General features: G+C 68.1%; 7 protein-coding genes across 7 annotated transcripts; 4 read left to right on the forward strand and 3 right to left on the reverse strand.

The window, feature by feature from the left end:
• On the forward strand, nucleotides 1-2,081 carry FA09DRAFT_362141 (hypothetical protein; the record flags this gene model as incomplete). Its single annotated transcript, XM_025745441.1, has 2 exons — nucleotides 1-11; nucleotides 639-2,081. 2 exons carry the CDS (start codon nucleotides 1-3, stop codon nucleotides 1,915-1,917), a joined length of 1,290 nt encoding a protein of 429 aa, XP_025596464.1. The 3' UTR covers nucleotides 1,918-2,081.
• On the reverse strand, nucleotides 1,983-3,484 carry FA09DRAFT_331436 (RTA1-domain-containing protein). Its single transcript, XM_025743024.1, has 5 exons — nucleotides 3,341-3,484; nucleotides 3,169-3,286; nucleotides 2,795-3,116; nucleotides 2,514-2,742; nucleotides 1,983-2,451 (listed from the first exon to the last, which is right to left on the reverse strand). Exons 1-5 carry the CDS (start codon nucleotides 3,423-3,425, stop codon nucleotides 2,258-2,260), a joined length of 948 nt encoding a protein of 315 aa, XP_025596465.1. The 5' UTR covers nucleotides 3,426-3,484; the 3' UTR covers nucleotides 1,983-2,257.
• Nucleotides 3,485-4,774: 1,290 nt separating this feature from the next.
• Nucleotides 4,775-7,249, forward strand: FA09DRAFT_331437 (aspartate kinase). The gene is made up of 4 exons (XM_025743025.1): nucleotides 4,775-5,484; nucleotides 5,710-6,001; nucleotides 6,055-6,974; nucleotides 7,034-7,249. The coding sequence occupies exons 1-4, from the start codon at nucleotides 4,798-4,800 to the stop codon at nucleotides 7,097-7,099; spliced, it is 1,965 nt and encodes a 654-aa protein (XP_025596466.1). The 5' UTR covers nucleotides 4,775-4,797; the 3' UTR covers nucleotides 7,100-7,249.
• A 5-nt stretch (nucleotides 7,250-7,254) lies between these two features.
• On the reverse strand, nucleotides 7,255-11,251 carry FA09DRAFT_94774 (hypothetical protein). The gene is made up of 4 exons (XM_025745912.1): nucleotides 10,681-11,251; nucleotides 10,400-10,624; nucleotides 10,214-10,343; nucleotides 7,255-10,153 (listed from the first exon to the last, which is right to left on the reverse strand). Exons 1-4 carry the CDS (start codon nucleotides 11,131-11,133, stop codon nucleotides 7,413-7,415), a joined length of 3,549 nt encoding a protein of 1,182 aa, XP_025596467.1. The 5' UTR covers nucleotides 11,134-11,251; the 3' UTR covers nucleotides 7,255-7,412.
• A 2,597-nt stretch (nucleotides 11,252-13,848) lies between these two features.
• FA09DRAFT_331438 (NAD(P)-binding protein) lies at nucleotides 13,849-15,688 on the forward strand. Its single transcript, XM_025743026.1, has 5 exons — nucleotides 13,849-14,028; nucleotides 14,116-14,287; nucleotides 14,571-14,907; nucleotides 15,059-15,470; nucleotides 15,536-15,688. The coding sequence occupies exons 1-5, from the start codon at nucleotides 13,871-13,873 to the stop codon at nucleotides 15,618-15,620; spliced, it is 1,164 nt and encodes a 387-aa protein (XP_025596468.1). The 5' UTR covers nucleotides 13,849-13,870; the 3' UTR covers nucleotides 15,621-15,688.
• Nucleotides 15,689-16,701: 1,013 nt separating this feature from the next.
• On the forward strand, nucleotides 16,702-19,598 carry FA09DRAFT_310917 (putative acyl-CoA oxidase). Its single transcript, XM_025740650.1, has 5 exons — nucleotides 16,702-16,968; nucleotides 17,073-17,388; nucleotides 17,475-17,647; nucleotides 17,709-18,172; nucleotides 18,229-19,598. Exons 1-5 carry the CDS (start codon nucleotides 16,877-16,879, stop codon nucleotides 19,245-19,247), a joined length of 2,064 nt encoding a protein of 687 aa, XP_025596469.1. The 5' UTR covers nucleotides 16,702-16,876; the 3' UTR covers nucleotides 19,248-19,598.
• FA09DRAFT_335002 (2-phosphoglycolate phosphatase) lies at nucleotides 19,423-20,782 on the reverse strand (the record flags this gene model as incomplete). The annotated part of the gene is made up of 5 exons (XM_025743751.1): nucleotides 19,423-19,597; nucleotides 19,652-19,772; nucleotides 19,824-20,082; nucleotides 20,143-20,289; nucleotides 20,540-20,782. The coding sequence occupies 5 exons, from the start codon at nucleotides 20,780-20,782 to the stop codon at nucleotides 19,423-19,425; spliced, it is 945 nt and encodes a 314-aa protein (XP_025596470.1).
• Nucleotides 20,783-20,786: the final 4 nt, after the last annotated feature.

Raw genomic sequence — 20,786 nt, forward strand, 5'->3', positions numbered from 1 at the left:
ATGCTGAGACTGTGAGCGGCGTTTGCGCCAGCACCACGTGGTGCACTCGGGGGCCCTTGCAGCTGGCGCCCGGAGATAGGCTGCTGCTCGGCATCGGCTGTGCCGCGCTGTCTTCCGGGAACGCACCCTGCAGGCCGAGTCTGCCGGAGACCACAGCTCAGGGCTCGGCTCTGCTGCCGCTCTGGCTGCCGTATGCCGAGCAGCAGCTGCAGCAAAGCCGTGCCGCGCCCGAGCCGCTGCAGCGGAATGCTGCAGCTGGTTTGCCGGGTGCTGCGCCACAGCTGCGGCGGAAGGGGAGAAGAGCTATGACTCATAGCATCCTCTTCCCACGCTCTCCGCTTCGCAGTGCTCCTGCCAGCATCCTACGGTAGCCAGGGCGCGACGTTCTCGCCGGCTTGCTTCTTCTCCACGTCCTCCTCCAAGCCCCGTGCGCACCCAGCCGCCGTCCTCGCCGTCCGTCTCGCCGCGTCGTCCATCTGACCACGCCGCGTCCCCCTCTCCCTTCCTCACCCCCTCGCTCCTCGCGGCGTGACCCACACGCCGCTCTCTCCTGCGCTCATTCTCGCCCACTGCCGTCGCGCTCCAATTCCTCCCCTCGCCCCTCCGCCCACCTCGACCATCACCGCATCACCATGCAGCGCTTCACCCTCGCTCTCCGCACCCGCGCCCGCGCCGCCGGCGGCGCTGGCGCCGTCTAAGCGTGCGTCGCCGGCGCCCGACGCCGGCCTGGCCGCCTCGACGCGCCAGTGGCTCGCCAGCCTCGATGCCGCCTCGGCGCCGCCCGACAACTCATGGCTCGCTGAAGCACTGCGCGAGCAGCCACACATACCCGACGCTGCCTCGCAGCGCATCGACGACGACTCTTCCCAGCGCCTTGCCTCTGCCGCCTCGCAACAGCCCGACAGCCAACGCACGCTCCGTGCCGCCTCGCCGCCGCCGGCAGCGCTGTACGAGCAGCTCTTGCGCTTCGCCGATCTTCCTGCACCTGCAGACGGCGCCGCGGCGCCGCGATACTTTCTTGCGCCGTCCGTCGATGCCGCGCTGCCGGCCGATGGCGACGTCTCCATGAACGCATGGACCGACGACGGCAATACTTTCTCTGACGCAGCCACAAAGCCTTCGCCCTTCAACTCCTTCATGCCGCCGCCGGCGTTGGTGCATCGCAGCTCCTCGGGCGATGCATCCGCCTCCTTCTCCTCCTCCGGCTACTCCTTCGACGGCACGACGATCTCACCCGCGCTCGCTTCGGCCTTCACCTACTTCGACGATGCCTCCAGCACGTCGCCCGCCACGTTCTCCTCCACGTCCATCTCTCCCGCTCTCACGACCGCCTTTTCATCATTCGGCGGTGCCAGCTCCGTGTACGATGCCAGTCCGGCAGTGCTCGACGATCCACATCTCGATGCCGAGTTGGCAGCACTGTGTCGTATGCCGCTCTTCACGCCCTCGCTCGCAAGTGCAAGCTGCGCCTCGCTGCCCGCTCGCATCGCAGCGGCCACACCGACCGTCCCTTCCCCTCCGGCCACAGCAGCGCCGGCGCCGCGCAAGCGTCGTCTCTCGCACGATGCGCCGCTCGTCTCCAAGTCCAAGCCTTTACTTCCACTCTCCGCTCCGATCCAACCACGCAAGTACCGCGCACCTTCCTCCACCTCTCGTCTCGATGCCTTTCCCACCTCGCCCTCCGGCTCCGTCGCGCCGACCGCAGGCGGCAGCAACGACGATGCGCGGCGCCGCGCCAACACGCTGGCGGCGCGCCGCAGCCGGCTGCGCAAGAATGCAGAGCGCGAAGAGCTGCTCAGCCAGATTGAGGAGCTCAGGAATGAAGTCGAGACGTGGAAGCGCCGCTGCCTGCGCGCCGAGGGCGCACGCGATGCGCGCATGGCCGCTGCTGCCGAGGCCAACGCCATGGACTCGTGAGGCAGCTGCACGCAAGCCTCCGTCTCACCACGTCTTGCTCCCTCCCGCACACTTCTCTCTCTCCATTCCAAGTCTCGTTTCATTCCCTCTGTCGAATCCAATGACGCTCGTTCCTCTCCCTGTCTCTGTGTGATTATGATAGGCTTCATTGCGTGATGCGTGCTAGTTTCCACGTCGCGGGCGCGTGTTGGGCTGTATCTACATGAGGACGGGCCGCGAGGTGGTATATCTGTGGTTCATCGAGAGAACAGGGACTTCGAGCGCAGAGTGAGGTGACGGGAAGCGGCACCGCTGCTTCAGACATATAGACAGGTTGAGGACCGAGGGCGCCAGGCCCTCTTTACGAGGCGCTGCTGTGGCGCGAGAGCGGGCGCGAGGCTGCAGCGGGCGAGAGCGGCGCGCTGGACGTGCCCTTGAGCTCGTCGACGGCGCCGAGCTCCTCGTCGTTGGTGCAGTGTGCGCCGAGACGGATGTCGTCGGGCAGGAAGCGTGCCGGGTAGAAGGGCACGAGGATGAGCACTGCGAGCGAGACGGCTATGGAGGAAAGGTGAAGTCAGCTTCGGTGAGGCAAGCAGGCGCAAGGCAGCAAGGCTCACGCAGTGCGTCGAGGCAGTAGAACCACACCTCGACGGTGGCGATCGGGCCGATCCAGCCCTTGAGCATCTCGGCCGTGCGGAACGCCGAGCGGAGCAGCACGAGCAGCGACGAGAGCCAGACGGCCAGCAGGAAGAGCCGGAAGCGCGGCGTCCAGTGCGGCGACGTCGGCGGCGCGCGGCGCACGCGCAGCAGGAAGACGACGGCGAGGGCGTTGAAGGCCAGGTAGCCCTGTGGAAGTGTGAGCATGGCGCAAAGGTGGAGAACCGGCGAGCACACGCACCATCAGCTGGATGATGAGGCCGCCGACGACGATCCACGCGCCCGTGAACGTCGACTGCGGCGGCTCCTGCTGCTCGGCCACGGCGGCCATGCCGGAGCCGGTGCCTTGCAGGATGAGGCTGAGCACGTCGACGGTGACGAAGAAGGGCAGGATGCGGCGCGGCGCCACCTTGCGGGGAGCGTAGGCGGCGCCGAAGAGCACGAGCGCGAGGCCGCCAACGCTAAAGTGGGCGGCGGCAAAGAAGGCGGGCGTGAGGACACTCATGACCTGCTGTGCGATGTAGGCGTTGATGTTGGTAGGCTGGTAGTGGCCGAGCACGCGGCTGAGGACGGTGTGAGCAGGAGAAGAGGGCAACGGCAGGTGCTGCTGCTCACAGCGCCATGGCGGCGGCCTCGACGACGCAGCCAAACGCCAGCGTCGGCAGCCAGAGACGGCCCTGCTTGAGGTGCTTGACGCCGAGGAAGATGTGGGCGGCGGCGGCGATGGCGTACACTGGGTGTGCAAGTCAGCGGCAGGCCAGGGTGAGGGGCAGCATGGCACACCTACCGACGAGGAAGACGATGGCGGGCACGAGGTGCGGCCGGTAGCCGTATGGCCCGTGGGCAGAGACGCGGTCGAGCAGCTCCTCCATGGCGGCGGCGGCGGGTCAAAGGCGGCGAGGTGCGGCGAGGCAAGGAAGAGCGGGCGCTGGGCGAGAAGGCCAGGTGAGGACGAGGCGAGAGAGAGAGAAAGAGAGGCGAGAGCTGCTGGTGGTGAGATGGAAGAGGGCTGCCTGTTCAGCCGACGTTGCCTTTTGTACGTGCTGCCGAGGCTGCGCTCGGGCCTCATCAACACCGCAAGGCGGAGGAGCAGCTGCAACTGCGGCGCGAGGCGTACCGCTGCAGTGCCCGCCCTGATGCCCCTCTCGTCCGCGATGCTCGACCCAACTCAAGGGCGAAGCACTCTGACTCTGCGGACCGTAGCGCACCGACGCTTTCTTGCTCTTCTGCTCGAGCACAGCCTGCGCCAGCCGGCAGAGGCAGCTAGCGGAGGCGCGTTGCGGCGGAGGTGCCTCGCCCGGAGGAGCAGCCTCGCCCGTCGGGTGCGGTGCTGCCCTCTGCTCATCATCTCGACTTGCTTCCGCAGCACTTTCGAGGCTGCCTGAGCCACAGCAGGCGCAGAGGGGCCGTTCCGATGGCGTCTGAGGCGCCGGCCGGATCTCCGGGTCAGGAACGCACGCCAATCCCGCGGCGTGCCGGCGGCTCCGGCGCAGCTCCGCGGCGCTGCGGCTCTGCGCTGCCGCCCGCCGCAGACCCTCCCGGCACCACGCCGCCAGGGCCAGACGTCACGCCGCACCCGATGTCGGCCCTGGCGCCATCGCAGCGCCTAGCCTGGGACACGCCCCGAACGCTGGCGGAGCATCATGTTGTCTCATGCGGTGGCTGCGGCGCCGCCAGGTGCGCCTTCGCCTTGCACCGCTTCTCGTCCCGCCAACGCGCCTCCAAGAAGGAACCCGGGACTATAGACTCCTCCGTCTTCTGAGCCGCTGTGTTTACTCTACGTCCCGTGTGCAAGCTACACCCTCCCGGCACCTCACCTTCGTCAGCAGCGCCGCACGGCGCTGACACCGCCCTGTGAGCTCGACAGCAAGCGAGCGCATGCATCGCCAGCATGCACCAGCTGCGGTGTCCCGAGACGCACACAAGCAGCGTGATGCTGACTGGAGAGCATGCCAGACGGACGACGCCGCGTGCCTGAATGCGGTGTGTGCGCCAGCGGCGATGCTGTCCGCATTGCAACGGCGAGACGACGGGGAGGAGGAGGTGGGCGGGCGAGGCGGATCCGCGGATTTTGAGGGTCGTGGGAGCAGCATCTGGGCGAGAAGATTCGGCGCGTGTCCCCAAAAGATGCGGCCGAGTCAGGCACGCCATTCGCCGACCTGCGCCGAGAAGTGCAAGGCAGCGCCGACGCAGCACTCGACGCTTACTCCACCTTCCGCACCACCATCGCAACGCTCGCCCGCCATGCCGCCGACGACGCACGCTCCCTCGCCGCCCGACCCAGCCACGGCGCGTGCCGTGCCGCAGTCTGCTGCTGCGCCCGACGCCGCCGCCGCCGCCGCCGAGCATGCCGAGCTCTCCTCGACGCCCGTCGCCGTGCGCACCCTGCTCCCCGACACGGCCGCGCCGAGCGTCGACGACACAGCACGGCCGTGGCTGGTGCAGAAGTACGGCGGCACGTCCGTCGGCAAGTTCCTGCCCGCCATCGCCGGCGTCATTGCGCCCAGCTACCTGGCCACGCACCGCGTCGCCATCGTCTGCTCGGCACGCAGCACGGGCACAAAGGCCGGCGGCACCACCAGCCTGCTCCTCGCCGCCGCCGAGCAGGCACTGGCGCCGGGAACGCCCGAGCACGAGCTGGCCGCCTCGACGCCCACGCTGCCCGGCGCCAATGGCGGCGCCAACCCGTTCGGCCGCACGCCGAGCCGCGTGCGCCGCGGCGACTCCACCGTCGGCAGTCTGGCCGGCAGCGTCGACAGTCTCGACAGCGAGCCGCGCCGCAGCGCCAGCGATGCCACCGTCGACCGCATCCGCGACGAGCACGTGGCTGCTGTGCGCGCCCTCGGCCTCGCCTCTGCGCCGGAGCAGGCCCTCATCGACGACATCGAGGATGACTGCGAGCGTCTGCGCGACTTCCTCATGGCGGCAAAGGTGAGTGTGCGCTCCTTGAGAGGGCCTGGCCAGCACTACACATGATGCTTTTAGCATGTATTACCGGAGCCAGGTGTGCTTGCACGCCTGGCGAGAGGACCAGACAACTTCTACTCCTGATTCATGTGCTGCCCAAGAGGCCGCGCTGCTCTAGCGCTCTGCTGCCGCTCTGCTCTGGCCTATTGCCGCTATCCCGAGCTCGCGCTGACTCTGCCCCCGTGCTAGATCCTCGAGGAGATCTCGCCGCGCTCGCGCGACGTCATTCTCTCGATCGGCGAGCGCCTGTCGTGCCGCATCGTAGTCGGCGCGCTGCAGGCCGCCGGCGTCGAGGCGGAGCTGGTCGGCCTCGAGAGCGTCGTGGACGCCGCTTTCGTCGAGGAGCTCGGCGCCCGCGGCGGTGCGGGCGCCACTTCTGGCTCCGGCAACGAGCACGGCCTGGACCAGGCATTCTACGACCTGCTGGCGGCCAAGATGGCCGCCAAGGTCGAGGCAGCGCAGGGTGTGCCGGTGGTCACTGGTGCGTGCCCGTGTATCGCCTCTGTCTTGCACAGCGCTGACTTTTCCGCACAGGCTACTTCGGCAACGTGCCTGGCTCGCTGCTCTCGCAGGTCGGCCGCGGCTACACGGACCTGTGTGCCGCGCTCGTCGCTGTGGGCCTCGGCGCCGAGGAGCTGCAGATCTGGAAGGAGGTCGACGGCGTCTTCACGGCCGACCCGCGCAAGGTCCCCACGGCGCGCCTGATCCCCGCCATCACGCCCGAGGAGGCGAGTGAGCTGACGTACTACGGCTCCGAGGTCATCCACCCCTTCACGATGGAGCAGGCGATCAAGAAGCGCGTGCCGATCCGCATCAAGAACGTCGAGCGCCCGCAGGGCGGCGGCACCGTCATCTTCCCTGCGCCCGAGGAGTCAGGCGACGCAGCCGAGGGCGCTGCGCTGCGGCAGCCGCAGACGCCGAGCGTCAGTGGCGCCTCGACGCCGTGGGGCAGCATGAGCGAGAACTTCGGCACGGCGGCGGCGACGGCGCCGCAGCCGCGCAAGCTGCCGACGGCCGTGACGATCAAGGACGACGTGTGGGTGCTCAACGTGCACTCGAACCGCAAGACGCTCTCGCACGGCTTCTTTGCGCGCATCTTCGGCACGCTCGACGCGCACGGCATCGTCGTCGACCTCATCTCCACGTCCGAGGTGCACGTGTCGATGGCGCTCTCCTCGGCGCAGGCCAACCTGCGCCGCCCGCGCGCCCTCGACCGCGTGCGCGCCGAGCTGTCCAACGTCGGCACCGTCAGTGTGCTGCGCGACATGGCCATCCTCAGCCTCGTCGGCACGCAGATGCGCCACATGGTCGGCGTGGCCGGCAAGATGTTCAGCACGCTCGCCGAGGGCAACATCAACATCGAGATGATCAGTCAGGGCGCCAACGAGATCAACATCTCGTGCGTCATCCACCAGAAGAGCGCGCTCAAGGCGCTCAATCTCATACATTATTCGGTGAGTTGTGCTGCGAGGAGCCTTCTGCCGCATCGAGCTGACATCTGATCGTCACACAGGTTCTCGAGGTCAGCCCGACGCCGCCCAACCGCCAGTCGGGCACGGTGGGACGCTCCTTCTTCTAAAAGCGCGCACGGAGAGGACCATCCGGCGCGCGCACGATTCCCATCCATCATCTCTCCGCATAGACGTCACCTGCATCGGTCCCTCTCCTTTGCTCCTTCTCCGCTTTGTATTACCTGTCTCTTGCACAACTCATCCGCTACGTTCCAGCTTCCGCCGCGTGAGGTGACGCGATTCATTTGCCGGGGTGTGAATATGTGTGAGGTAGGTAACGTCGTGGTGAGGTCATGAGGGAAGCGACGGAGCTAGAGTCAGGGTCAAGAGCCGGGGAAGGGTGTGGCGACGCCACAGCTGCGCGGAGTCGCTGCCCGCTTTTCAAGAGCGCGTCGCGGACGCGATGGAGCGACGCTGCTCGAGGAAGTTGGAGGGATTCATCGCCGAGCCGGAAGGCTGCGCCTCGGCACGCTCATCGCCATTTGCCGGAGCGGCGTGGCCGTTCGCAGCTGCACGGCTCGGCGGCGCTGCGTCGGGCGCGCGCAGCGGCTCGTCGCTGAGGGGTGCCGGCGGGGCCGGAGGCGCGAGCGGCGCCGAGGCACCAGCGGCCGGTCGAGCCGAGGGAGCAGCCGTCGGACGAGCCGAGGGTCGAGGCACTGCTGTGCGCGGAGCGGCCTTGGCCTTGGCCTTGGGTGGCTGAGGCGGGCGCGCCATGACCTCGACCTGGCCAGGCTCTGCGCCGACGCTGCGACCTTCACCGGCCGCCGAGTTGGGTGCAGCACGTGCGGCCACAACGGCAGCCGCAGAGCTGCCCGCTGCAGCACCGGCGTTGCTTGGGCCAGCCGCAGAGCTGCCTGATGCAGCACCAGCAGCCGCAGGGCTGCCCGCTGCAGCGCCAGCAGCCGAAGAGCTGCCCGCTGCAGCACCAGCGTCGTCAGGGCCAGCCTCGTCTGACGCAGCGGCAGCCTGCGTGCGCTTCTTGTTCTTGTAGCGCTCGCGGCGCTGGCGCGCATTCTCCTTGGCGTGCTCGAGCTTGTACTCGTTGCGCGCGACGTCGAGGATGGCCACGGCGCGCGCAAGCGGCGTCTCGGGCCCATCCTCCTTCTGCGTCTTGTATGCCAGGCGCGCAGCCGCCTCCTCGCCGTAGCCGCGCAGCTTGAGACGGCGCATGCGCGCCAGGTATCCATTCTTGGCCTTGCGAATGTCCGTCTCGTCCATGCCGGCGTCGGCCATGGCTTTCTTGGCCGATTTGAGGTAGAGAAGACGGCTGATGGCGGCGAAGCGGTAGTCTTCGGTCGTCATCTCGAGGTTCGTGCGCTCGGCCTTGGTCAGCGGAGCGCCGACGACAGGCACCGTGCTGCCGCTGGCGGACTTGGCGAGAGACGGCGCGCGAGATCCGCGAGCAGGCGAGCTGCCGTTGGCGCGCGAGCCACTGCCCGAGGCCTCGCCGATGGCAGGCATCTGCTCCTCGTCGGACTTGTCGGACAAGCTGTCGCTGCCCGAGCCATCGGATGCATCGTCGCCGTCTTCTCCGTCGCCTTCGCCTTCAGCGTCAGCCTGGCGTCTGCGCATGCGCGCCAGGAATGCGTTGCGGTCGCGCTTCTCGACGATCTTGCGCTGGTACTGCTCGCGCGTGTAGATCTTCGGCTTGCGGCCGACCTTGTGCTCGCGCGTGAAGTCGTACGGCTTGCCGTCGGACGTGACAAACTCCGTGCCGGGCGGGAACTTGCTGAAGTCGAAGAAGGGGCGCTTGCGCGTGCGAGGACGGCCGGGCTTGCGCTTCTTCTTCGGGCCGCGCTTCTTCTTGACAGGCGCTGCGGGCGCGGCGTCGGCGCGGCCGTCCGGGCCCTCGAGACGTGGACGCTTGTCTCCGTCGGCCTCTGCATCCTGTTCGCCAGCCGCGCTGGCACTCGCTTCGGCCGTGCCAGCTGCGCTGCCGCGCTTGCGCTTGCCGAGAGACTTGCTTGTCGCCGCAGTGCCTGCGTCCGCGGGCACCGTCGATGAGGAGGCCTCGGCACCGGCCTGCGCATCCGGTGCAGCTGAAGCTGATTTGCGAGAGACGCGCTTCTCGACGGGACGATACTTCCACGGCAAGCCGTTGGGCAGCTTCTGCGGCGCCGTCGCCGGCTTGTCTCCGGGCGGAGGCGTCTTTCTCTTGCGGTGGAAGGTGGGCGCCAGCGATGGAGCCCAGCGAACAGGCGCCTTGACGTTGCGGCCGAGACGCGTCGTGCGAACGAGCGAGGCGTCGTCGGCCTCCGGCGCTGGCGAATCAGCCTGTGCCGCCGCAGGAGCAGTGTCTGCGCCAGCGGGCTCGCTCGCGGCCGGTGCCGCCACACTCGGTGAGGCTGCAGGGCCTGCGGCGCTGTCGACAGACATCTCCACATCATCCTGCTGCTGCTGCTGCGCGACGGGCGCGATGAGAGGCAGACGAAGAGCAGGCATGTCCTCGGCACCAGACGAACGCGAGGCAGTCGTGCCTGCGTCGCTGTCGAGGTCCATCGGTGCGAGGCGTCTGCTTGCAGCACCGCTGCGTCTGCCCACGCGCGCGGCACGAGGCGGCGTCAACGACTGCACGGGCGAGCCGCGAGCCAGACTGCGCGCCGAGCGGGCCTCGGAGGCACGGGACGAGCTGGCCTCGCGCTCGCGCTGCGACGAGGTCAGCGGCTCGACGGCAACGGAGCTGCGGGCGCTGGCGTTGCTGCGCGACGGCGTGTTGGGCACGCTCAGCGCGTTGCTGTCGGCCTGCGAGCTGCGAGACGAGTTGTCGCGAGCCGCCTTGGCTGCCTTGACCTTGGCACCTGCCTCAGCTGCCGTCGCGCACGCGATGAGCTGGCGGTTGGCAGCGGCCGTCGGCGGAGCCTTCTTGCCGCCGAGGATGCCTGCACAGTTGCCGGCTCCGCACAGGCAGCGTTCGGACATGGTCATCTCTGCGCTCGCGAGGGCGGGGGCAGCCACGTCTGCGGCGTTCAATGCACCTGCAAAGCTGCTGGGCCCAGCGAAGCTCGACATCATTCCGCCGAGACCCGAGAGCCCGCGGCCGAGCCCGCCGGACAGGCCGCCCGCCACGCTGCTGGCTGCAAGCCCGCCAGCGACTGCCTTGCGCGCCGCGAACGCTGACCAGCCTGAGAAGGGTGCTTGAAGGTCAGCTATAGCCAAAGCAAAGGATGACTGTTGCCACGCACCGTAGTCGTACGTCAGCTCATCGCCGGCCTTGATGTCGCGCAGCGCAAAGAGGCCGATCTGGAACTCGGCGTCGCGCTCCTCGTCAGAGCCGGAGATGAGCCACTTCTCGATGTAGCAGTTCGGGTCGCACTGAGGAAGCATGGTGAGCACAGGCTGCTCGCGGATGGCGACATGTCAGTGCGCACCGAGTGGTTGGCGAAGCGGGCAGAGTTGCCACGCAGGCCGCCGTCCAGCACCTCGCCGGCGGCGGCGTCGTAGTCGAGAAAGTAGAAGTTGCCCGTGTCCTTGTAGTACTGCGTCACACGGCGGCCGCACTCGGCCGTGTCGATGACCTCGCCGCGGTATTCGCCGATGAAACTCTTGGCGGGAATGTCTTGCGCCGCACGCAGGCCGAAGCCGCGCTCGCCGTACTGCAGGGGCGCAGGTCAGCTGATGCGCCGTGACACAGACGCTGCGCGCGACTCACGTAGGCCACGTCGGTCTTCGCTCCAGGGCGGCGGCCGAGGCTGACGTTGGTGCAGCGGTCGCCGCACGGGCACGTCTTCTCGCTGCAGACATACTGCATCATGCGATTCATGCACTCGTCGCCGCACGTGTCGCCCGGCTCGCACTGGCAGACTGGGATCTCGCCGTGGATGCGCTTGCGCGAGACCCAGCGGTTCGTCGAGATGAGGCCGTACGGCGGCGGCTTGCGCTTCGCCGCCAGCTTGTTGCGCAGCGCGTCTTCCTGCTCGGCGATGGGAAACGACAGACGAAAGTCGCGCGATCCTGACAGAAGCGTCTCGCCGTAGTGCACCGGCGCCGGGAAGGCCGAGGCACCCTGCTTGCCGCGCGTGCGCGCCGTGCCAGTAGGAGCTGGGAGTGACGCGCGTCCACGTCCGCGAGCCGACGTCGAGGGAGCGGCTTTAACGCCCGACATCGAAGCGCGCGCCGCACGCGGCGCAGCCTCGTCGGACGTGCTGCTGGCGTACAGGCCGGCATTGAGGAAGGTCTGGCAGGAAGCATGTGTCAGCCGACCGTCTCGAGCAAGCGACCACGGCACGCGACTCACCTTCTTCTGCCAGGCGCTCTTGGGAGCCTTGGCCGGGCTCAAGCCCAGCGCGTCGGCGTCGCCGTTGATGGCAGGCACGACAGGCTCCTGTGCGCTCGTGCTCGGTGCATGCGCTGCACGCGTGCTGCGGCTGCCGGCCTGAGGAGTCGACTCCATGCTGGCGCGGCGCGTAGCACGGCTGGACGCGCCGTACTGGGGCGCGGCGATGTCGGTGATGCGCCGGCGAGAAGCGCGAGGCGTGGCAAGCGGCTGCGGGGCGGACACTTCCTCTACTTCCTCCTCGGAGTCCTGTGCGCTGGCGCGGCCTGCGCTCTCGTCCTCCAACGAGTCGGCAATGCTGACCGACGAGGTCGGCACGGCATCGCGAGCCGTGGCGCGAGTGCCACGGGTAGAGCGCTTGGGGCGCTCAGGCGTCGGAGGACTCGGCGATGCGCCACGCACGGCAGAGGCGACAGGCAGCTTGGCCAGCTCGGCACGCCGCTCCGCGAGCGTCAGCGCCTCGGCGGCCGGCGGATACGAGACGCGTCCGCTCTTGCGCTTCGGGCTGAGGGCCGCCACCGTGGAGAGATCGTCCTCAGCGTCTGACGCTTCCGGCGCGGCGATCGTTGCAGCACTGGCTGCCGAGCGACGCGACGTGCGGCGCGCCGTCGACGTCGACGGCGTCTCGCGAGCGGGCTCGGGCGCTGCCGTGATGGGCGCTGCCTTGGCCGGAGACGCGTGCGAGAGACGCTGGCGAGGCGAGGCGGCATCATCCATCTCCAGCGCCTTGCGGCTCTTCTTGACGGAGCGAGGCGTGCGTCCGGCGATGAGCGACGTGTCGGCGGAGGCGGCCTCCATCTCGGCGCTGGCGGTCGCTGCGGCGCTTGCGCGAGAGACGCGCGCGGCGGGCGCGGCCGCGCTCTGGCGAGCCATGGCGCTGCCGGCGAGCGGCGGAAGAGCGTCTGGTGGTGCAGAGGTGCCGTCGGATGCGCGCAGACTCGAGCTGGAGTCGCTGCGAGCGGCCGAGCGGGCGCGGCGCGCGGCGGTGGGAAGGGGCCGGGGCGGGTGGAGGGGCGAGAAGGACGTGAGGTGAGAGGAGCGAGGGCGTGAATACGGGCGGTGAGCGGCGAAGGGGGATAGAGAGGAGCGATACAGACAGACTTGACGATTCGGAGAGGCCAGGCTGGGAGTGTCGGAGGATGTGGTGAGGAGGCAAGGAGGGCGGGGCCGCGGCGTGCGTCGCTTGAGCGTGTGCTGTGCTGCCCTGCCGAGGCGTGCCTCGGTGCCTGCCGTGCTGGAGCGCGCCGCGTCAGCCGCCGCGCGCGCCGGATATGCGACGAGAAGCGTCCGCCCGGCCCGCCCCTCGCCGCGAGAGCGCCCCAGAGGAGCAGCAGAGCCCGGCGCACTGCTTTGCAAATCATCAGCTAGCAGCGCGAACGGCGGCAGTCGCAGCGCAGCCCCGGATGCCGTGCAGTCTGCCGGCTCGCATGCTGCGCACCGCGTGCGGCCCGCCGGCGACGTCTGATGCGTGCCTCTGACCTGCCTGAAGCGGACAGACGCGAGAGTGCCGCGCTGGCATTGTTCTCTCATCTGTCTCGACTCTCAGAAAGATGATGCGGAGGTCTGCTCGCCGTGCGGACGACGCAGGCCATGCCAGCCGCCAGTCACACCGGCTGTGTCGTGCGTCCTTGGTGTCCGGGACGCCGCCCACATGCCACGCAGCAAGAGCGAGGCAGCATTGAGACACCCTGGTCTCTGCTGCGACGCTGCAGGCGCTGCATTTGTGGTCAAGTCATGCGCTGCCTGCATTGTTGCATCTTTGATGGGCACGCGAGCACGCCGCTGTGGCCATGACAGCGTCGCGGTGCCCCGACTGGCGACAGGCAGCCTTCTGAGCGCTTTGCTCGGACGATGGACGTCTAGTACGGCTGTACCATACTTTCACAGCGCTAGAGACTGGCTTTTAGAGCACTGGATGGTGCGGGTCACCCTGACAGAGCTCTCGGCCAGCTTGAGCTCGAGACATGACGAGCTGCGCCGCATTGCAGCACATCTCGCTAGACACTCAGAGTGGAGACGGTGGTGCAAGATTCCTCACAGTTGTGGAGTTTCAAGTTTTCTGGAATTGAGAGGCGCATGAGGAGGCCGAGTTGCAGCCAGGTGAACATCGGACAAAGAGAGGCACCCGTGGGGCCACGCGCGCTGACTGCACGTCTGCGCCTGCTTGTGAGCATGCCTTGCAACCATGGACTATGATGTACCTCAGCAGCGTCTGTGCGGCTGCATGGGTATCTCTGAGAATACTGGGCGCGATGTGATGATGCAGAAGGGCGGCATTGCTGCTCCCTGCGCATCACAAGGAGCAGGTGGGCGTGGAGGAGCATCACGTGGCGGCGCGCGGGCCATTTCTGACTACGCGCAGTCTCTGGCCGACCGCGCGGCAAGGGCGGAGTCGCACGCGTCTCCGCGCCCCAGGCGCACAGCGCCGCGGCGCCGAGCTGGCGGTGCGGCGCATCGCAGCCGTGCCGCCAATCCGGCGCTTGCCGCTGGCTCGAGGCCGTCTCTGGATGATCGCTGTCGCTTCTCCACCCCGACCTCTCCCCCTTCCCCGCGCCAGCTGTCCCGCATGGTGCTCCTCGCCTCTCCCGCACCGCTGCGTGCGGCCTCGCGGGCGATCCCCGCCGCCGCCGTCGCGGCCCCGCAGGCGCGTGGGCTCCACGACCTCGTCATCAAGCGCCGCACGGGACAGCCCATCGTGCGCGCCGGCCCTTACGGCGGAGGCCGGTGCGTGTGCCGGCGGACCACAGCCGCTGCCGCAGCTGCAGCGATGAAGCGGCAATGCTGACATGCTTCCCTGTTTGCGCTCTGCAGCAACTCGGTCAGCGGCCACGTCGCGACTGTGTTTGGCTGCACGGGCTTCCTGGGCCGCTACATCGTCAACCGCCTGGCGCAGAAGGGCACGCAGGTCATCGTGCCGTACCGCGACGAGGACGAGAAGCGCCACCTCAAGTTGATGGGCGACCTGGGTCAGATTGTGCCGCTTGTGAGTGTGCCGCGGCGTGTCCTGGCGGCGGGCGTCTGTCTGGAGGGTGGACGGCGATTCGCCGGCAGAGCAGGCCGGCTGCAGTGCGCCATCGCGAGCATGAGGCATGTGCGAAGAGGTCATTCGTGCCTTAGTGTGGACCAGCAGCCGGGAACAGCCGGCTGGCGCGGCAGAGTGGATCGCCTCGCTTGCAGCTGCCCAAGGCGACCTGTTCGCCCCGCTTGTGCTGCCTCGAGGCCGAACGCAGTGCTGCGCGACCGATGTACTGACGCCGCACCGCCAGGAATGGGACCTGCGCCGGGACGACCAGATCGCCGAGTGCATGCGGCACTCGGATGTCGTGTACAACCTCGTCGGGCGCAACTACCCGACGAAGCGCTTCAGCCTCGACGACGTGCACGTCTCGGGCGCGGCGCGCATTGCATCGCTGGCCGACTCGCTCGGCGTTGCGCGCCTCATCCACGTCTCGCACCTGAACGCCGACAAGGACAGCCCGAGCGCCTTCCTGCGCGCCAAGGCCGAGGGCGAGGAGGCCGTGCGCCGTGCCTTTGAGGGTGCCACGATTGTGCGCCCGGGCCCGATCTACGGCCACGAGGACCGGTTGCTCAACTCCATGGCCAGTGAGTAGTCGTAGTGTGCGAGCCGAGACCGGTGTCTCTGCGAGTATGCGACAGCTATCAAGCTGCAAGCTGGCTCGGCGCACTGGGACTACCAGCGATGTGCCGCGCAGCACCAGGGCACTTAGACAGCTCGCTGACCCTACGCTCACAGCCTGGCCGGCGACATGGCGCGTCAACTACGGCGAGACGAAGCTGCGGCCTGTGCACTCGGTGGACGTGGCGCACGCGCTCGAGGTCATGCTTGATGCCGAGAACACGTCTATGGGTCAGACGTTCTCGCTTGCCGGCCCGCGGTCATACACGATTGCCGAGATGATGCAGCTCGTCGAGGCGCTGACGTACAACAAGATTGTGCGCCCGGCGCTCAACGTGCCCAAGCCGATCCTCATGACGGCCTCGAAGCTGGCACAGCTGGCGTGGTGGCCCATGCTGAGCCCCGACGAGGTGACGCAGCGCTTCCTCGACTGCAAGCCCGACGAGCCCGGCACGAAGAGCTGGGCCGACCTGGGCATTGAGCCGGACCTGCTCGAGGAGGTCGCCATCATGTACCTGCGTCGCTACCGGTGCGTGCCCCCTCGCGTCTCGCCCGAGCTGCCCCGCAGAGCTGACCTGCTCATCTGCCGCACAGGTCCAACCTGCACTTCGAGACGCCCATCGAGACGGGCGGCGCACGTCTCAAGGGCGGCAAGCAGCGCTACCGCGTCATCGACTGAGTGCCTGCGGCTCCGTCGATGCGTGGCCTGGCGCAGCACAATGTCTAGAGAGTGAGGGTGGGGAAATGGCAAACGATCACAACGAGACCACAGCGACCCTAGCGTACGAATAGTGCTGCCGCACGCGACTGTTGGGGCGGGTTTGTGCAGACGCCGGTCGGCGACGTCGATGCCGCACGCACTGCGAGAGGGGCAACGGCCAATGCGGTGCAGCAAGCCGACAGACGTGGGGCGAGATGGGCAAATCGACGTGCTGTGAGGTAGCTCTGCCAGGCGCCGCCTAGGTGTCACTCGGTGACGAAGAGAGGCACCGTCAGAGCTCCGAGAGCGCCGTGCAGCAGCGAGCGGCACCAAGAGGAAGCGTGAGAGGATGCGCGTCGTCCCCGGCGCTGGCCTGCTTCGTCGAGGCCGGCGGGTTCACACCTGCTGCAGCGGCGCCTGACCGCAGCTCGGGGGCTCGCACACAGCTTGCGTGCTGATGCAGCCCTACAAGACTCTGGTGACTGCCTCGCTGGCCCGCGCCGCGAGTCTGAGCCGCCCGGTCTGCCGATGTGTGCACGGTCGACCAAGCCTGTGGCCGTGGTGGGTCCCGCCGACGAGGCGGGCAGCATCACGTGCCGCCTTGACGATGCGCATGGCGCTCGACAAGAGGCGGAGAGAGGGGCCGCGCGCGGGAGCCGAGGAGGAGGCGAGTAGCAAGGCTGCGCTCCGTCTCTGCTGGGGGGCAGCATCTCCGCGGCCTTGTGTGCTGTGGCGCACGCTACGCAGTGACCGAGCGCTCAGGGCCCAAGCTGAAGGCTCGAGGCATGCTGACGCCGCTTGAGCGCAGGCGGGCGCAGGAAGAACGCACGGCGCTGAGCATCAGGTTGCAGGGCTCGTGGGAGGGCGGGCCGGCTGCGCGCCGGGCCGGCAGCGGTGCGGATGCAGCAGCAGAGAGGCGAGACGCCGATGCCGGCGAGGCGCGCGCCCCTCGGCCTGCGCCTGCGATCTCTGCTGGCGCGCGCCGGCTCCGGCCCCGCCGCGCGCCGGAAACGAGGTCAGCATGCAGCGACGGCCACAGGGCGCCTCGTGGCAGGGCAAGAGCAGGGCCGTCGATCGAGGCCGGGCTGCCGTACAAGTACCCCGCCTCCGCACGGCGGGCACCCCGCACCCGGCCACCAGCACCCCGCACTCGCCTCTCAACGCGCGCCCTCTTGCTGCCGCCGCTCCGTGCTGCCCCTTCTCTTCCCACCGCCACCACACCCCGCTCGCCCGCCATGGCGCCCGGCCCCTTCATCACCGTGCCCAGCCACCTCAAGCCCGCCGGCACCAGCGGGCCGGACCTGCTGGCCATCGAGCGGCGCAAGGCGTGAGTGTCTGCTTGCAGTGGCATTGGAGGGGCGCAGCGAGCGGCGATGCTCGGCGGCCCTGCCGCATCTCACCCTGTGCTTCGCTGCTGACACCCGCGCACAGCTCCTTCGACACGCAGCAGATGGCCGAGTACCTGCACGGCAAGTCCTTTCTTGAGCGGCAGGCGCAGCTTGTCGAGCTCCTCTCCAACGACCCCGTGCTCGAGAAGAGCGGCCTCAACTACATGGGCCGCACCGACAAGTTCCGCTGGGCGCTCGCCAAGGACAAGCGCCTCGCCGTGCTGGCGCGCGAGCACGGCTGGGACCGCGAGACGGCCAACCATGCCGAGACGCTGTGCGACACGCCCGGCCCGTTCGGCCTGCACAAGAGCATGTTCATCACCACGCTCGACAAGATGGGCACGGACGAGCAGCGCAAGGTGAGCAGGGGGCCAAGTGTCGAGGTGTCGGCGCCGCGGTGGTGCGGCAGCGGTACGGGACTGTCTCACTGACGCACCTCTTTCAGGCGTTCCTTGAGCCGGCGCTGCGCTACGAGATTATCGGCTGCTACGCGCAGACGGAGCTGGGCCACGGCTCCAACGTGCAGGGCCTCGAGACGACGGCGACGTACGACGAGTCGACGCAGGAGTTTGTGCTGCACTCGCCCACGCTGACGGCGTCCAAGTGGTGGATCGGCGGGTGAGTAGCGCGCGCGCGCATGTGTGTGCCAGTCATGAGCGCCCCGCTCACACTGCCGCAGTCTCGGCCGCTCCGCCACACACGCCATTGTCATGGCCCGCCTCGTGCTCAAGGGCAAGATGGGCGGCCCGCACCCCTTCGTCGTGCCGATCCGCGACCCGCAGACGCGCGAGATGCTGCCCGGCTGCACGATCGGCGACATTGGCCCCAAGCAGGGCTACCAGTCGACGGACAACGGCTTCCTGCTGCTCGACCAGGTCCGCATCCCGCACTTCAACGCCCTCGCGCGCTTCGCCAAGATCGAGGCCGACACGGCCGTCTACGTGCCGCCGAAGAATGCGGCGCTGACGTACGGCACGCTGACGTGGGTGCGCGCCAACATTGTGCGCCAGGCGGCCATGGTCCTCATGCGCTCCGTGTGCGTGGCGGTGCGCTACTGCGCCATCCGGAGGCAGTTTGCCGACAAGGACTCGCCGAAGTTTGAGGGCGGCAAGCCGATCGAGACGCAGGTGCTCGACTACACGAGTGAGCACAGCGCGCGCGTGCCACATGAAAGGTTGCTCATCCCCCTCCTCGCGCAGTGGTGCAGGCGCGCATCTTCCCCGTGCTCGCCAAGGCGTTTGCGTTCCACTACACGGCCAAGTACATGTTCGAGCTGTACGAGCAGAACGTCAGCGGCATCGACCAGGGCGACCTCTCGCTGCTGGCCGAGACGCACGCCAGCTCGTCGGGCCTCAAGGCGCTCACGACGATCGAGGCTGCCGAGTCGATCGAGACGTGCCGGCGCGCCTGCGGCGGCCACGGCTTCTCGATGGCGAGCGGCCTGAGCTCATTCTACAACGACTACCTGCCCAACGTGACGTGGGAGGGCGACTCGTACATGCTGAGCCAGCAGACGAGCCGCTACCTGATGAAGACGGCGCGCAGCATCAAGGCCGACTTCGACGGGCCGAAGCGCTCCTTCACCGTCGACTACATGCGCCGCTACATCCGCGACCCGCAGGCCAAGGCCGACATTGAGTTCAGCGGCGACCTGCTCGACCCGCTGATGTTCATCAAGGCCTTCGGGCACCGCGCCGCCTACCTCGTGCAGCACGCGCTCGAGCTGCGCGACGGCGCGGCGAAGCGCAGCTGGAACTCGCTGCTCGTCGAGCTGTACCGCTGCTCCAAGGCGCACAGCCAGGCGCTCATCGTGTACAACTTCGGCATGGCCATCTTCAACGACAAGGAGCTCAACTCGAAGCCGGCACTGCGCACCGTCATGCAGCAGCTCTTCCTGCTGTACGCCTGCCACGTCATGTCCGAGGAGGGCGCCGAGTTCATGAGCAGCGGCTACATCACGCCGCGCCAGTACCACCTGCTGCAGGGCAAGGCGCAGGAGATGCAGGCCACCATCCGCCCGCAGGCCGTGGCGCTCGTCGACAGCTTTGCTATTCCCGACTTCCTCCTCAACTCGGCCCTCGGCCGGCAAGACGGCCGCGTGTACGAGAGCCTCTTCGACCACGCCGTGCGCGACCCGCTCAACTCGACCAAGTGGAACGTCGACATCGAGTCAGACACGCTCGACATGGACGGCACGCTGCCAAAGAGCCACCTCTGAGCAAGAGCCACCTCTGAGCCGCGCGTCGCTCTTTCCCGCGTCCTTCACGTCACTGTCCCGCCGCGTTCCGTCATAACGGCCTCCCTCATGTCTCCCGCACAGCATCCTTTCCTTCTCTGGTAATAGACCACTGTCATGCCTGTCTATGTGTCTATTGCGTGGCGCTGCGCAGCGGCTAGAGCTGCGCCAGGTCGCCGATGCTCTGCATCAGGAAGTCGGGCACAATCTCGGCGCCCTCGGCGTCGATCTCGGCCTTGGTCGAGATGCCGGTGAGCACCATGAGTGTCTTGATGCCGCCGTGCTGCGCGAAGGCAATGTCCGTGTCGAGACGGTCGCCGACGAAGAGTGCACTGCGAGAGAGATGGGTAAGCGCAGGCGGGCGAGAGCAGCAGCAGATGCCGCACCGCGACTTGTCGAACGGCTGCACGGCCTCGATGCAGTCGAGCATGGGCTGGTGCGGCTTGCCGACGATGAGCGGCTTGCGCTTCGAGGCGAACACGAGCGGCGAGGAGAGCGATCCGGCACCTGTCGAGGCGCTCAGCGTGACACATGCGACTCGCTCTGCTCGCCACTCACCAGGCCACGGCCCGCCCTTTGCCGGGAACGTCGAGTCGTCGTTGGTGAGAATGAAGTAGCAGCCGCCGCCCTCCTCGCCCGCCTTGGGCTCGCCCTCTGCGCCCTCGCGTGTGATGTGCTTGAAGGCCTTGGCGAGCTTGATGTAGGAGAGATGCATGTCAAAGCCACACAGCACGGCGCCGACCTTGGGATCGATGGCCTCGGGGCTGAGCAGCGAGGAGAAGTCGAGCGGCGGCAGGAAGACGTTGTCCTCCTTCGACTGTCATCTCGTCGGCGCATGAGCCACCCGCCCCATCGCGCGGACAGGTGCAACACTCACAGTGCCGCCGCACCACCGCACACCCACGGCATCAAGCTCCTCCTGGATGCCCTCCATGCCCACGACGTACACGCTGCGGTCCTCCGGCAGCTTGAGCACGTGCTTGAGGTACACGGCCGAGGCGTAGGCCGAGGAGAAGACGTCTTTCTGCAAGGGCGGGCGTCAGCGCGAGAGCTTGACTACGCCGCAGCCGAGGCCACAGCTCCGTTCGCGGCTGGCACGCCTTCACAGTGCCGGGCCTTAGCCTACATGACCCGTGCATGCAGTCGCTGCTCACGCCGTGCTGCCCAGAGGCCTGCAGCGCCGTGTCCTGTCATGCCAGCTGTGTCGCGCCCAGCGGCAGCATAGCTTGCCCGTCCTCTGCGCCCTTCAGGCCATCCGCAGCCAGCGTACTCACCGTCTCCGCCTCAATGCCCATCTTCCTGAACTTGCCCAGCAGCGCCTGGCGGCTCTTGCTGGCGTTGTTCGTCACAAAGATGACCTGCTTGCCGCGCTTGCGCAGCAGCGCCACGGCCTCGACGGCGCCGGCGATGGCCTCGTCGCCCGACCACAGCACGCCGTCGCAGTCGAACAGCCACGTGTCGTGGGCGTCGAGCAGCGCCTCGTACTGCGAGGCGGAGGAGAGCGTCTCGTAGGGCATGGCG

The sequence above is a fragment of the Tilletiopsis washingtonensis genome (genome assembly GCF_003144115.1).
Source record: "Tilletiopsis washingtonensis strain MCA 4186 unplaced genomic scaffold FA09scaffold_18, whole genome shotgun sequence".
Lineage (NCBI taxonomy): Eukaryota > Fungi > Basidiomycota > Exobasidiomycetes > Entylomatales > Tilletiopsis > Tilletiopsis washingtonensis.